At 41.6% G+C, this 17,500-nt stretch overlaps 1 protein-coding gene across 1 annotated transcript in view; it reads right to left on the bottom strand.

Moving 5' to 3' along the window:
• LOC137620861 (antifreeze protein Maxi-like) overlaps nt 1–17,500 on the bottom strand; it is a 134,956-nt gene that overhangs the window by 98,805 nt on the left and 18,651 nt on the right. Inside the window, exon 2 of the mRNA XM_068351308.1 lies at nt 808–1,650. Within this exon, the coding sequence (XP_068207409.1) occupies nt 808–1,650 (843 nt within the window). The remainder of the gene's footprint in view (nt 1–807; nt 1,651–17,500) is intronic.

Raw genomic sequence — 17,500 nt, 5'->3', positions numbered from 1 at the left:
TTTTTTTTTTTTTTTTTTTGAGGGAAGAGAGTAATCTTTTTAACTCTCTCGGAGTGTCTGGGAGATTTTCTACATCTCTATTCTTATTTTATTTTCAATTTCTTTTTTTTTAACAACATTTTTTTCGTTAGTTTGAGTGTATCTTTACTTTCTTGGTATACCTTTAATCCAAAATGATTTCCTAATCGGAAACTAGGGCTTATTAATAATAATAATAATAATAATAATAATAATAATAATAATAATATCAATACTAATACTAATAATAATAATAATAATAATAATAACAATAATAATAATAACAATAATAATTATGATAAGAGATAAAACAATAGAAAAAAGAATATTACTACCAACAATAACTTTAATAATAATTAAAATAATATCCATAAAAATATAAATAAAAAAAATAATAAAAATAGTAATGATGATAATGTTAAAGATTAACAACAACATTGATACTGAAATAACTTAGAAAGTTAATATTACGTAATGAAAGGATACAGAAACCATTCTACCTCTCCCTCCGCGAAACTATTTAACCAGAATCGCTAATAAACCGAGGCTATTCTCGGCTATTGTGAAGTGAGCCATGGGACAGAATGCCTGCCGTTTAATTACAGGGCTGAGTTACACCAGACGTATCATCGTCATCGGCATCAACGGGAACAGCAGAAGCAGTAACAGTGATAACAGCAGCAGAAACAGAAAAAGCAGCAGTAACAGAAAAAGCAGCAGTAACTCAGCGGCACCACCAAGAAAAGCAGCAGCAGAAGCAGAAGCAACAGTAACAACAGCAGCACTAACCACAGCAGCAGCATCTGTAACACAAACAGCAGCAGCAGCAGCTGCAGTAACAGCATCAGTAAGAGCAACAGCAGCATCCGCAGTAACAGCAGCAGTAACAGCAACAGCAACAGCAGCAGCTGCAATAACAGCATCAGTAAGAGCAACAGCAGCATCCGCAGTAACAGCAGCAGTAACAGCAACAGCAGCAGCTGCAGTAACAGCATCAGTAAGAGCAACAGCAGCATCCGCAGTAACAGCAACAGCAGCAGCAGCTGCTGCAGTAACAGCATCAGTAAGAGCAACTGCAGCATCCGCAGTAACAGCAGCAGTAACAGCAACAGCAACAGCAGAAGCTGCAGTAACAGCAACAGCAGCAGCTGCAGTAACAGCAGAAACTGCAGCAACAGCAGCAATAACAACAGCAATAGCAGCAGCAGAAGTAGGAATAGCAGCAGCAACAACAGCAGCATCCGCAGTAACAGCAGCAGTAACAGCAACAGCAACAGCAGCAGCTGCAATAACAGCATCAGTAAGAGCAACAGCAGCATCCGCAGTAACAGCAGCAGTAACAGCAACAGCAGCAGCTGCAGTAACAGCATCAGTAAGAGCAACAGCAGCATCCGCAGTAACAGCAACAGCAGCAGCAGCTGCTGCAGTAACAGCATCAGTAAGAGCAACTGCAGCATCCGCAGTAACAGCAGCAGTAACAGCAACAGCAACAGCAGAAGCTGCAGTAACAGCAACAGCAGCAGCTGCAGTAACAGCAGAAACTGCAGCAACAGCAGCAATAACAACAGCAATAGCAGCAGCAGAAGTAGGAATAGCAGCAGCAACAACAGCAGCAAAAAACAGCACCAGCAACTGCAGCCGCAACAGAAGCAGTAACAGCAGTAGGAAGCGATCAATGACGTTTGAATAAACGAGGGGATCTAAATCAAGCTTAGAGAAACAGACTCCACAATTGCCGCTAGAGTTGTTGCTTTTTTCGATTCAGTTATTGCTCTCATCTGTTACTGGTTTTTTTCATTTGGATTTTTGGTGGCATTAAATATTTCAGGACACTCGTTATCTACTGCTCTCTAAATCACTCTCTTTAAAAAAAACGTGTGGGTAATATAGTGTGGTGGGGGTGTGGGGAATTGCGCGAATGGAGTTCGTCCACCACTACTGTACTGCAGTCCACACCCATCCCACTTTATTCCCAATGCAGAAATTATTAAGAACTATATGCTAAACATGCAAAATTACCGGTAATGGTGTCATGCAAAACTCACACAGTTTTTTTTTTTTAAATACAATGATTTGTATAATTATGGACAAATGGAGAAAACTAACAAATTTTATTGCATATATTTGAAACACTACCCTTAGAAAAAGGTGTATTTTATAGCCAACAAGCATAAGCTGCAATTCTCTGTTTTAAGAGAGAGCTAATTAGTGTTTGGTAACATTTGATGATGAATAAATTTACCTAATCACCAAAACTGAGCACCTCTGATAGCATGGTGACTAGCTACTATTACAATTTAGTTAGCATTAATTAATTACACACCCACGCTAACACATTCATATATATATATATATATATATATATATATATATATATATATATATATATATATATATATATATATATATATATATATATATATATATATATAACGGATTTTGAGCGAAGCGAAAAATCTATTTTTGGGTGAGATAGCCATGTCGTCCTGATGGAAGTTCCTATAGGGTAGCTTCCTAGGGTATATTACAACTACGGCGATATTCCCAGAGAATTTACCTTAAGGTACCAGAATTCTAACTCCTGGAGCGAGTATCCCTCGTGAAAGGGATATCGCGACATATCAGAGGACGTATTCTAGACACGTCACATGGCAATCTACGACCTGAACAGAGATTTCGTCTCGTAGGAGGGAGATTGACGAGATACGAATTCGGGAAAGAAAAAGGGGAGCCGCTCCCAAGGCTTCCCTATCCCCCGATTCGTATGCGTGCCTGGCGCCAATCCTGGCGCCATCTGTATTCCTTGTAGCGTACACGAGGTGCTACAGATACTGTATGTAGGGAGGGGTCCTACAGCCCTTTCTTAGAAAGGCAAGGGCGGGTCCATCAGGAAGACATGGCTATCTCACCCAAAAATAGATTTTTCGCTTCGCTCAAAATCCGTTTTTTGGGCTCAAGCCATGTCGTCCTGATGGAAGTGTACCAGAGCATTACTGTATCTGTGGATTCTCAGAACGTGCCGTACTCCCCGGAGGTATAAATTCCCGGTCGACTAGACCTAGAGACCTAAGATGTTACCGTTATACATCTTTTCAACTAACTATAAACTATGTTAGAGCTTCCTGGCCCCTACAGGGAAGAGTCCTACTAGACTCTGGAAAGTCTCGAAGAGTACATATATCTATGTATGAATACCAGGCAAGCTAATATAGTGGTCTCGCCCTATATTAAGTAAAGCATATTTTGTATAGAACCATTGCGTCAATATATTGACCAGTAATCCGCACAATACTTGTATTGGACAAAGGTTTATATCCGCATAGGAAGAAACTAATAAAACCGCCCTCGTCCCTTTATGGGACGGAGTCCTCCCATTAGGGGACTTACATAAACCAATGCAACATAGCTTGCATAACAGAACAATTCTATCAGAATTATCCCAGATAAGATACATAGAATTAAAATGCTCAATTATACCAATAAATTGACACAGGTGAAAGACGCAAGGTTCTCAAGAACAAGTTTATTGACAGATAATAAACAGACAGGTTAACAACAAATATATATATTTATATAAAAGAGGGTAACCCAAAACTTTAAGCATAAGTATGATAGTAAACATAACTTGTTTATCTGAAAGAAAAACCATTAAACACCACTTTAATAAGATACCAAGGTATCAAGTCATAAAAAGTCTGTATTACAAATCAATCACATTAGCGTTAGAAACGCTTGGCACACATGTCTGAACTTATGCTAGGTTCACCTTTGAAAGAAGGAACAGTCTATATGGGCACTTGGTGCCCTCATTTAGTTTGTAGTACAGTATGTACCTACACACTCACCCTGGACTTAATCGTCCCAATTAAGACCACTGTTCCTCGCAGAGTTAAACAGTAGGGTTAACTACACGACCCACTGCTACCACAGATCCCTTAAGTTCCTCTACTTGCTTCGCATAGTGGCGAAAGAACACCCTGGAAGACTTCCAGCCCGTGTATGAACGGAGATGTTCAAAATCCATACAATTAAAGAAATTTAGGGATGAGGCAACTTTCCTCGGATCGTGACCTGCGGGTGTACTGTCAGGATCCGCTCTGCGAATAAAATATGTGATTTTCGCTCTGAGTTGATTCAGAGATAAATTTGAGCCTGATGTTTCTCCCCTGAATAGTTGACCACCCTTGAAGTCTGAAGTTCTACGAAGATAGACCTTTAGGCATTCTACTGGACATAGAGATGCATCTTCTTTCAGAGGGCAGATTCTCCAGGGACCCCACCTGTTGGTGGGTAACTCATTCTTGGCGAGAAACGTAGGATCCGGAAACAGGCTCAGCTCCCCCCCATCCAGGAACTGAACACGACCTGCCTCTCTCGAGAGGGCTACGATCTCACTAACCCTGGCCCCGGACGCGAGTGCAAATAGGAAAATAACTTTTTGCGTCAAATCCTTTAACGCACATTCTTCATTGCTCAACAGGGAGGCGAAATGAAGAACTTTGTCTAAAGACCATGAGATGGGCTTTGGAGGTGCTGAAGGTCTGAGCCTAGCGCAGGCTTTCGGAACTTTATTAAAGATCTCGTTACCTAGGTCGATCTGGAAGGCAAATAAAATGGGTCTCATCAAAGCAGATTTACACACTGAAATCGTGTTAGCTGCCAACCCTTGGCCATGGAGGTGGATGAAGAAAGATAAGCAGAAGTCTGTTGAGATCTCCTGCGGATTCTTTGCCTTTACAAAGGCCACCCATTTTCTCCAAGATGACTCATATTGCCTTCTAGTCGATTTGCACTTGTATTCCTCTAGGAAGTCTATGCTGGCTTTCGAAATCCCGAAACACTTTCTCACCGCTAGGGTGAGAAAATCATGAGCTGCAGGGTCTGGGTTTTCTGTAATGAAGCGCAGACAGTCGACTTCTGGACTCGCTGGGTCAGAACTGGATGTGGTAGCGGCACGAACTTCATCTGTAGTTCTAACGCCAAGGGGAACCACATACTGTTCGCCCACTTGTGGGCCACTATTGCCGCTACCCCCTTGAAGGATCTCAGTTTGTTGAGGACCCTCAACAGAAGGTTGTGAGGAGGGAACAGATAAATCCTGGACCATCTGTTCCAGTCGAGGGACATTGCGTCCACTGCTTCCGCTAAGGGGTCCTCGTACGGGGACACGTACAGGGGCAACTTCTTCTTGTCTTTCGTCGCAAAGAGGTCTATTTGCAGTTCTGGGACTTGATTCAGAATGAAGGAAAATGATCCTGCGTCTAAGGACCATTCCGACTCTATCGGTGTGAACCTGGATAGAGCGTCCGCTGTCACATTGCGGACTCCTTGAAGGTGAACTGCCGACAGGTACCACTTCTTCTTTTCCGCCAATCGGAAAATGGCTAACATCACTTGGTTGAGAGGTGGTGACCTCGACCCTTGTCGATTCAAGCATCTCACAACCACCTCGCTGTCCGTCACCAATCATAGCTTCTAGAAAGTTTATATGAAAGGTCCTGAATAGCTTGGACCAAGTCCCCTGGACTTTTTTCCGATGAGAGTGACCTCCCCATCCCTCCTTTGAGGCGTCTGAGTGAATCGTCATCGACGGGGGAGGTGGCTGAAGAAGAACCGACTTCTTTAGATGTCTGGCTTGGGACCAAGGTCTGAGAAGAGTACGTAGCCGAGGCGGCACTGGTCTTCTCAGGTCTCTTCGCGCGTTTGATGCATACCTTCTCCAAACTCCGGTTGCATCCTTTAGCTGTGCTCTTAGCACTGGGTCTGTCACTGAAGCAAACTGGAGAGAGCCTAGTACCCTCTCCTGTTCGCGTCTTGATATCCTTTCGGAATCTATAAGTCTCTTGACAGAGCCCGCTATCTCCTTCCTTTTCTTCGTCGGGATGGAGAAACTGTGTGACAAAAGGTCCCAGTGGATTCCCAGCCACTGGAACTTTTGGGATGGAGAAAGTCGAGACTTTTTCTTGTTGATCTTGAAGCCTAGGTACTCTAGGAACTGGATCACCTGACTGGAAGCTTGCAAGCATTCGGTCTCGGATGCTGCCCACACCAGCCAGTCGTCCAGGTAGGCTACTACCTGAATTCCCTTTAGGCGTAATTATTTGAGAGCTGCGCTCGCAAGCTTCGTGAAAATCCTTGGGGCTATGTTTAGCCCGAATGGCATGGCTCTGAAGGCGTACAGTTTCCGTTGTAGCCTGAACCCTAGGTAGGGGGAGAGTCGACGGCTGATTGGAATGTGCCAATAGGCGTCTGACAAGTCTATAGAGACTGAGTATGCCCTCTTGGGCAGTAAGGTCCTTATGTGTTGCAGTGTTAGCATCTTGAATTTGCAATTCACTATGAACTTGTTGAGTGGTGACAAGTCCAGAATGACTCTGAGCTTTTCCGAGTCTTTCTTGGGAACACAAAACAGCCTCCCTTGGAATTTGATGGACTTCACCTTTCGGATCACATTTTTCTCCAACAGTTCTTGAACGTACTCCTCCAAAACGGGGGTGGAGTGTTGGAAAAACCGAAGGCATGGGGGTGGAGTGCTGTACCAGCTCCAACCCAGTCCATTCTTGAGTAGGCTTTGGGCTCAGGGATCGAAGGTCCAGCGATCCCAAAATTTCATCAGTCTCCCTCCTACCGGTATCATTTCACTTGGACTGCCGTCCTGAGGTCTTGCCTCCCTGACCACGACCACCTCTGAATCCCCTTCCCCTTGAGGGGCGCCTAGACGAGCCTCTGGCTGCTCCTCTAGGTTTTGCACGAAAGGAAGAAGACTGTCCTTCGAACGTTGGGGCGAATGTGGTTGACTGACCTGGCACAGCCTGGGGTACCCACTGAAAGGCAGTCGGGGTTTGTGCCACCATCTGGGGCACTGGAGGCAAAGGCAATTGCAGTTGCTGTTGCTGTCTATAAGGCTTGGCTGGCCGAGATGGTAGCCTAGTCCTCATATTCTTCCTCTTTGGTTGAGGACCCTCATCCGGGGAAGATTTTCTTTTGATAGCCAGGCCCCACTTCTGGAGAAGGTTTCTATTCTCCACGGCGGCCTTATCAACAACCTCTTTGACCACATCGGTAGGGAAAAGGTCTTTTCCCCAAATGTTGGAGGAGATTAATTTCCTTGGTTCGTGTCTCACCGAAGCCCCGGTGAACACGACCTCCCTGCAAGCTCTCCTTGCCTTGATGAAGCCATAAAGGTCCTTCGTCACTGTGGCTAGGTGAGACTTAGCCACTACCATGAACATTTCATGGACCTTAGGGTCACTTGCCATTGTCTCAAGAGTGGTCTGATGAGACATTGAGGCAGCCAGTCTTTCTTTGGTCTCGAACTCTCTTCGTAAAAGAGATTCGGGCAGCTTGGGGAGGTCCTCGCCGAATTGCCGTCCGGCAATATCAGCCTCCAACTTTCCCACTGAGAATGTCAGATGGACATCCTTCCAGTCTTTGTGGTCCATAGGCAGAGCCAGCGACAAGGGTTTACACTCCTCCAGGGAGGGGCAAGGCTTGCCGGCCTCGACTGCCTTTAGGACAGCCACAAACCCTTTTTGTAAAATGGGGAAGGCTCTATCAGGAGAGGACACAAAAGAAGGGAGCTTCTTGCTCAATGCAGCTACCTTCGAATTAGAGAAGCCCCTCTCTTTCATCGAGGATGAAAGTAGGGCTTGAGCCTTAGCGTGGTCCATAATAATGACCTCCTTCGGCTCTGTCTCCTCCCTTGAAGCTGGTTCTTTTCTCAGCCGGACATAGCAGTCCGGATATGATGCCTTGCTGGGCCAGAATTCTACCTCCTCTAGGGGAACTGAACCCAGCTTATCCGAGATGACGATCTTACCAGTCGTCATCGGCATGTGCTCAGCATACCTCCATGGGTTAGCATCTGAGCATATGGGAAGGTCTTTCACATTGAGCCTTTTCTGGGGCCCATGTGATTCTGCTAGGGACTGCATACGCAGTTCCATTGCAGCCGCCTTCTCCTGATTCTCCTTCTGCATTTGTTGGATCATTCCAACAATCGAAGAGAGGGCCTGTCCCAGTTCTACTGGGAGACCAGCCGATGTTGAGGGGATAGGCTCCGGCATCTGAACCGGAGTAGCCGACACCTCGTCGACCTCATCCTCTACGACATCCGGGGTTTGAACTTGATCCTGACCTTCTGCCAGGAGGTCTTCTTCCAAATGTTCGTCCAGGTCAGACATCCTGTCACACAACTGGATGTCTTGCATCGCATCTGCGACTTCCTCGTCCACCTGGACTTGATCTTGAGGGATCTCCTCTTGAGGCTGGGGAATCACTGCCTCAGCTGATGCCTGGGGAAAAAGATACGCCCTCATCTTCTCACTTGGAAGATAAGGGCCAGAGGTGTACTTCTTGAAGCCCCTTACCCAAGTACGAAGCTTTTCCCTAGCTATATCCCTTGATTCCGCCGTTCTAGGGGAATCAAAAGCCTCAGTAATCAGGTTAGTGCATACAGTACATACCTGAGGGTCCCAATACTGGAGATCATCCTTGGAGACAGCGCATGCTGCGTGTCTCCTACAACACTCATGTCCGCAGAGGTTCTTGCTGCGGACATTGCAGAAAACATTTCCGCACTTCGGAGGGTCCTCCTGTAAAGAGAAGAAATTTCCATGAGTATCAAGTGAACTATGTATCACTGGATATGCATAGTATAGCATAACAATTCATAAAGGAAAGACACACACTTGTGTTTCCCTCACAACCCATTGTTGCAGCCTTCCAGATAATAAAATCAAAATGGTTTATCTCTACTAGAGTAACCAATGCAAGGTTTCCAGAGGAAACAGGTGGAGCTCACACCTAGGCAATGATTTTAAAATCCTGGATAATAGACAGGGAAGAACTCTGCTTCCTATCTGAGGGCAACAGCAAAGGGCTATGCAAGAAAACACAATAGTGTTAGAAGATACAGTGCTGTACCTAAACCTTTACTATAGTTTTCTTCTTACTGTATATGCTATACAGAAGAATACTAGTACAGTATAGGAGGATGTGTGCCGGCCTGCCTTTGCCGGCCGGCACACACCACAACTAGCTTTAAAGTATACTACTTAACAGCTATAGGGCGGCAGCACTCTGGTTCAAATGCCTGTGCCGGCGGCAGCAGCTACTGGCCGGCAACAGCCAGTGTTGGCCGGCAATGACTGCCGGCCAGCAACTACACAAGGTAGTACCCAGCTGCCGGCCACACTCTTGGTGACCGGCAGACAAGGACTGACATAAGCCGGCCGGCAAAGGTACAAGACCGATGCCAGCCGGCAGCAAAAGAACCAGAAGACTACACCTGCCCGTCTGCCGGCCTCATAGGCCGGCAGCCGGGACAGGTACAGCACTAGAAGAAAATAGAATGGATGCCGGGATAAGAGTGTACACAACCCCCCAAGCCCGGCAACCGAAAGAGTGCATATAAGGAAGGGGAGAAACTTAATTCAGGCTTCCTTGACCAATGCCGTCCGGCTCTGCCGGCAGGCATGGATGAGGGACCAAGAGAGGTCCGGGCAGGACTCGAAAACATAAGACCCTTGCCGGCCAGCATCTCTGCCGGCCGGCAATGGGCTTAGTCAATTCCACATCCCAACCTATACTAGGTCCAGAAGTAGAATGACGTACAGTACAGTAATACCCCTGCCGGCCAGCTCTGCCGGCCGGCAAGGTACAGTACAGTAATGGCTAAGCCATTACGGAGATAGAGGGGGAGGGGACAAGAGGGTCCTGCCAACCTTGCTTTAGTGACAGATCACCCGCAGCCAAGAACTTTGTCTTAGCCTAAGGGAGATCTAAGGGAAAGGGCCAGCAATACTTGCCAGCTTCCAGAGCACCAAAGCAAGGAAGGCGTTGCTACTCCCAAGGGAAGAGTTTATCCTCCCCCGAGAACAGCAACAGGACTTAGTCTGGTCGATCACAAAAGAAGGAATCATAACTTACAGAAACCTTCGGTAGTGACCTAAGGGAGCTAAGCTCCCTTTGTAAGTGTTAGGTCAGCGAGGGGGACTCTGCCCCAAGCCAGACAACACGGACTCAGACTAAAAACTCTGTTGTTCTGTCCCTCTTTGAACCAGACTTTGCTGGAACAGGAAGGTACAGTAACACCCTAGTATAGTTTTATCGAAAATAAATTCGGAAAAAACCACTTAGGGATAAGCCCAAGGCTTAAACAGAGGGAAAGGGATTGCATACCTTCTCCGAAGAAAAGAAAGCAACCGGGGAGTATGATAAAGTATACTAAGGCTCCATAAGCAATTAGCCTAGGCACCAAGAGAATCGATTACCTAATTCACCGAAACTCTCACGTATACAATCTTGGAAATATTCCACACAGTCTAAAATGTATAAAATATAGCCTAAGCTTCAATAAAATTTTAATTACACTCGGAAAAACCAAAATCATGCATTAAGTACTAGGACCAAACGACTAGGCTACATGGCCTAGCGTAGGCCAGAATGGCGAATACTTCGCCAAATAATACTAAGCACGAAAGGAAATCCTATGTAAAGCTAAATAGCTAAAATTTATTAAGCAAAACAACCAGGAATGTCACTCTGACTAACTAATTTATACCTAGCGAGTGACAGTGTCCAGGACACCTCTGGTAGGCTACGGCTCTTGTATCAAAGATTAATCCTATTAATCACTCAAAATTTTACCAAGAACCTACATTTATACATAACAGACACTATACTCAACTTATCCGAGGCCAACGAAGACGGAGAAGCCATGAAAAGCTGAATAAATCCAAGATTTGCGAGAAAAACAGGAAAAAACACCGAGTTGTCAAGCTACGCAAAAAGGAATGCAGATGGCGCCAGGATTGGCGCCAGGCACGCATACGAATCGGGGGATAAGGAAGCCTTGGGAGCGGCTCCCCTTTTTCTTTCCCGAATTCGTATCTCGTCAATCTCCCTCCTACGAGACGAAATCTCTGTTCAGGTCGTAGATTGCCATGTGACGTGTCTAGAATACGTCCTCTGATATGTCGCGATATCCCTTTCACGAGGGATACTCGCTCCAGGAGTTAGAATTCTGGTACCTTAAGGTAAATTCTCTGGGAATATCGCCGTAGTTGTAATATACCCTAGGAAGCTACCCTATAGGAACTTCCATCAGGACGACATGGCTTGAGCCCAAAAATATATATATATATATATATATATATATATATATATATATATATATATATATATATATATATATATACACATATATATACATGTGTATATATATATATATATATATATATATATATATATATAAACATAAACACACGCACAAATACACATATATATATATATATATATATATATATATATATATATATATATATATATATATATATATATATATATATATTATATATATATATATATTATATATATATATATATAGAGAGAGAGAGAGAGAGAGAGAGAGAGAGAGAGAGAGAGAGAGAGAGAGAGAGAGATCTTGGATGCCTTTTGAGTACTATCTTTGACGATTCAATAAGCTTTGATTTGGGGTAAACATTTGTTAAATATTTGTGCTATAAATTCTTGCATAAATTCAGCGCACCGTTTGAATCTGCTAATGGATTCTAAATGGAAACACACTGACTATGTAATGGGTGAAAAAGTTTTGAAGTTAGATGAGAACTAATTTTTACTGAGGTTTCTCGGTCACTAGTGCATTCCACTCATATATATATATATATATATATATATATATATATATATATATATATATATATATATATATATATATATATATATATAGTATCACTAACACTCGTGATTTTAATCAATCTTCCTTGACAGCTCGATTGGTTAGGTCGTCCTTGCAGGCATTGTTTCGACTCAGGGCACAGGTTCGAATCCTTGCCCGGCCAGAAGCATTTATCATAAATGAATTTGCAGTGGATATCCATTCTCAAACGCAGAATTCGATAATACATGCCATTGTGGTAGATATTTACATACATACATACACATACATACACATACATATACATACATACATAAATATATATATATATATATATATATATATATATATATATATATATATATATATATATATATATATATATATATATATATACGATTTATATGTGTTGAGGAAATAGATAACTGGGCGCATAACACAAAGATAGATAGATTACTATCTATTTCCTTTAATGATTAAATTTCTTTTCCCAATCATTCAATAGTATATCAATAAAATGTTATATCTATGATTCATTCTCTTCCGGACATTAATAGAGAGAGAGAGAGAGAGAGAGAGAGAGAGAGAGAGAGAGAGAGAGAGAGAGAGAGAGAGAGAGAGAGAGAGAGAGAGAGAATACATGACCTTTATGAAGCAATTTACGTAAATAGCTTAATAGAATTGAAAATGATAGATGAATGCAAAAGTACTTGCAGGATCATAAAAATATACGCTAATTAAATCTGTGTACAGTCTACAATACTAAAAATCAGAATGTCGTGTGCACTTCATCCCAAAAACTATGTAATTTAAATTCTCCCAGATTAATCATATTTCTAATATAATTATGTACTTGTGATTAAAAAAACTTATCTTCAATGTTTGTGCCAGAAGCCAGTATTTTCATTAATTGTAACAAGACTGAAGTAACAGTGAAATAAAGCGAAGTTGTCGTGGCCTATTGGAAACATCCCTGCCTAGTGATATACCGGACTGGGGTTCGAGTTCCGCCGAAGCTCGATAGTGTCTCGTAGTGTCTGCAACCTCGCCATCATTGTGAGCTAAGGATGTGGGGTTTGAGAAAGCCTATAGGTCTACCTGCTGAATCATGCGCAGATATTGCCTGGCACTCCCTGGTCCTACATTGGGTGGAGAGGGGTCTCGGGCGTTGATCATACAGTATAGTGGTAACGTGTTTGCCTAGCATTTCGCATGGCAAGAGATCGATCCCCGCCCAGGACCGTGAGTTTAAGCTGTTTACTGGGGAGGCTACTGCTGTGGTAGGGCACCACAGTGGGGGGTTGGGCTTGCCCGGCTGACGTTCTGGTGAGTATCTATTCTGATGGAACCGGAACTGAAATCAGTCACCTTTAACCTTTAACCTTTAAATATAGTCGGTCTCTAGGACATTGTGCTAGCTAGGGCATTGTTACTGTCCCCTCCCACTGCCATTCATGAGAGTCGTTTAAAACTTTTAAAATCTGTGTACGTGCACAGTAGGATTTGTCACAATATTAGTCATTTGGTTGAAAACCTGAATACCAGAACAACAGTGTTAGAAAATATGCTCGTCTTAACGTTCCTTCCTTGGGGACTCTTGTAAGAAGAACCTTCTTCGACCCGTGACCTTTGTCTCACGATCGTCCACTTAATGCACCAAAATTTCCAGTAATTTTAGAAGTACCCCGACATTAGAGGCTTACAAGGATCTGTTTTCTTTGATACAAACAGAAAAAAAAATCTTTGAGGTTGTTTGCTCAGCAACAAATTCAGAATCGGAGACGGCACTAATTTGGCTTTACGGCTTCGAGGGAGACCGTAAAAGGTAACATATATAAGGTTGGGTCACGAAAAATCCGCGAGGAAAAGTGGATAAAGATTTTGAATAAGCATTATGGTGGACGTGAATGGCTAGTAGTGTGTTCCTTATAAGGTCTTCCGACACCTTCATGCCTGTGTATAGATTCACGGAATAGTCCTCATAAGGCAAAGATAACCCGACTGCAAATTTAAAGTTTTCTTATTCATTTTATTGTTTTCGTCCAACTGCAAAACAATTACGAGTATTCGTATTTATTTGTTCCTAGTACTCTTCATTTAAAAAAAGTTTACGTTTATCAAACTGACTGACATTACCACTTACTAAAAGGAAATGAAGGCCAGGTTATTATTATTATCATTATTATTATTATAATTATTATTATTATATTATAATTATTATCATTATTATTATAATTATTATTATTATTACTTGCTAAGCTACAACCCTAGTCGGAAAAGCAGGATGCTATAAGCCAAGGGGCTCCAATATAGAAAATAGGAAAAATAAAATACTTTAAGAACAATATCAAAATAAATATTTCCTCTATAAACTAAAATTTTTTTAACAAAACAAGAAGAAGAGAAACAAGATAAACTAGTGTGCCCGAGTATACTCTCAAGCAAGAACAGAAACAACGACATTTAGGAAATTAACTACTATTAAATAAGCACAAATCATAGATCTCTGACAGACCAAGTAAATTAAATTGATGCACCGTAACATACAAATAGGCCATTATGGCTAAGATACAAGAAGATGATAGAAAGGCTTCTTTTGTCTTTGTTGGTGATTTTAATGCTCACCATAGGGAGTGGTTAGGTTCTATCTCTCCTACCGATCGCCATGGCTTAAGAGCTTTAGACTTTGCCTCTGAATCAGGCTGTGAGCAAATCATAAATGAAGCTACTCACAGGTCTGGTAATTGCTTGGACCTTGTATACACTGACTCCCCTGGCGTTATAACAGGTAAGGTTGGTTCTCCAGTCGGGACATCTGATCATGCCTTGATTTCATTATTAGTGAAGACTGAACAGCCTGTCCCTGATATATCATATTCTTGTAAAATTTATATGAAATCCCAAGCAGACTGGAATGGGATTTTACATGATCTTTTGTGCTTGAATTGGTCACAATTATATAATAGTGTAGATCCTGTTGTCCCTTTGAATGAGAATCTAGTCAACATAATTGATAGGCGTATCCCTTCTCGTGTGCTAAGGTACCGAGTGAAGGACAAACCGTGGTTCAATGATGATTGTAGACGTGCTTTTTTGGAGAAGCAGGAGGCCTATCAACTTTGGAAGGGTAACAGATCAGATTTGACCTGGAACAACTATACTCAGCTTCGAGCTTTTGCTCAGAGAGTTTATGCCTCAACTGAAAAGGAGTACAATTTAACCATAAAAGAAACCCTTTCTGGTACAACTCAGGAACATAAATGGTGGTCTACCCTTAAATCTGCACTCTTTGGTGTAGATGCAACAGTTCCTCCTTTACTTAAACCAGATGGCTCAGTCACTCACTGTCCAAAGGAAAAGGCAACCCTTTTGGCTGATGTTTTTGACAGTAAACAGAGTAACGAAAAACTTGAACTTCCTCATTCCTGTTTTCCTGAGGCTAAACTAACTAGTTTAGCTTTTCGATCTCGTGAGATTAAAGCTCTGTTGATGGACCTTGATACTTATGGAGGTGTAGACCCAAATGGTATTTTTCCTTTGTTTTTTATAAAGACAGCAGATTTCTTAGCTCCAAAGTTATCTGTTATTTTGCGCAAGTTAGCAAGAAGAGGAGCTTTTAGCACTAGTTGGAGAATTGGTAATGTTACTCCTCTATGTAAATGTGTTTGTGGTAGCTCAAGTCCCACTGATTACCGCCCAATTTCCATAACTCCCATATTATCTAAAGTTTTTGAACGTCTTCTGGCAAAACGTCTTAATAGGTTTGCTGAAGGTAATCATCTACTCCCTAGTTTGCAATTTGGTTTTCGTAAAGGCCTTGGAGCATGTGATGCCCTTCTTACAATCTCCAATGCTGTACAGAAATCCCTTGATTGTGGTCGGGAAGTTCGTATAATTGGCCTTGATTTTAGTGCTGCCTTTGACCGTGTTAATCACGAGGCCCTTGTTTTCAAACTGAAACAGTTGGGAGTGGGTGGGTCGTTTCTTAGCATTATTACTGATTTTTTAAGTAATAGATCTCAAAGAGTTGTTGTTGATGGGCACCATAGTGATTATAGGAATGTGATATCCGGTGTTCCACAGGGTAGTGTTCTTGGCCCATTACTTTTCATACTATATACACATGACATGTGGTTTGGCCTAGAAAACAAGCTTGTTGCATATGCAGATGATGCTACTCTCTTTGCATCAATTCCATCCCCTGAATGTAGATCTAGGGTTGGTGAATCCCTTAATAGAGATTTAGCTAGAATTAGTGCATGGTGCAAATTATGGGGTATGAAGTTGAATCCTAACAAAACTCAAAGTATGATTGTAAGTAGGTCAAGGACGGTGGTTCCTCAACATCCGGATCTCAGTATTGATAATGTTTCTTTAAATATGTATGACTCTTTCAAAATTTTAGGTGTGATTCTCGACAGTAAATTTACTTTTGAGAAACATATAAGGTCTGTGTCTTCTTCAATTTCACAAAAAATAGGCTTATTGAGAAAGTCTTTCAAGATTTTTGGTGATCAATCTATTCTGAAGAAGTGTTTTAATTCTTTCATTCTACCTTGTATTGAGTATTGTTCTCCTGTCTGGTCTTCAGCTGCTGATTCTCATCTTAATTTGTTGGACAGAAACTTACGGTCTATTAAATTTCTTATTCCTGATCTAGATATTAATCTCTGGCACCGTCGTTCAATTAGTTCATTATGTATGTTGCATAAGATTTTTCACAACTCTGACCATCCTTTACATTCAGATCTCCCTGGACAATTTTATCCTGTTCGTAATACTAGGCAGGCAGTTAATTCTAATAGCCAGGCCTTCTCCATCACGAGGCTCAATACTACGCAGTACTCTAGAAGTTTTATTCCATCTGTGACCAAGTTGTGGAATGATCTTCCTAATCGGGTGGTTGAATCAGTAGAACTTCAAAAGTTCAAAGTTGGAGCAAATGCTTTTTTGTTGACCAGGCAGACATAGTCTTTTTATAGTTTATTTATGACATATTTGTTTTTGATGTTGTTGATAGTTTATTATATGACATGTCTGTTTTGACGTTGTTTCTTATTTTAGAATGATTTATTGTTAATTTGTTCTCTTCATTTATTTATTTCCTTATTTCCTTTCCTCACTGGGCTATTTTTCCCTGTTGGAGCCCCTGGGCTTATAGCATCTTGCTTTTCCAACTAGGGTTGTAGCTTGGATAGTAATAATAATAATAATAATAATAAGAAAAATAAACACGGTTACCATCATCATCACCGCTATTATTATTCAGATTTAGTCTCCGATTTATAGACACCAAACAAAAACATCCAAGACAACAAAGATGAACCAATTGAAAAACAAACAAAAGCATCAACATCAAAAGTAGCTGCGTAATAAGCCAGAAAAAGTAAGACAATAACGCCAGGTGTGTCAACCCTGAAAAAAGTATTAATGAAAATCCGTTGAATAAAGATACCTTTAACAATGTCAAGTACTAAAGGCTTCGTTTTAAAGAGGTATCTCTCAAGCCACAAGGCCTAAAGAGAAATATACTTACAAAGTGATGTTTATTACCTCCGCCAAAGAGGTTGTAAAATGACTTGATTTTTATTTATTTTTGTTTGTTGGCAGGATTACATCAAAACCTCTTGCGGGATTTTACAAAATTTTAACAATGAATAGGTATTTTCCGGAAGAAACAATGAAATTTTAGAGGTAATCCAGATCAAGATCGCTATTCTGGTTACTATTATTATTAGTATATATATATACATATATATACGTATATATAAATACACATATAAATATATATATATATATATA

Source organism: Palaemon carinicauda, chromosome 27, assembly GCF_036898095.1.
Source record: "Palaemon carinicauda isolate YSFRI2023 chromosome 27, ASM3689809v2, whole genome shotgun sequence".
NCBI classification, from domain to species: Eukaryota; Metazoa; Arthropoda; class Malacostraca; order Decapoda; family Palaemonidae; genus Palaemon; species Palaemon carinicauda.
The sequence above is the reverse complement of the archived record's forward strand: the minus strand, read 5'-3'. Positions and strand labels throughout refer to the sequence as shown.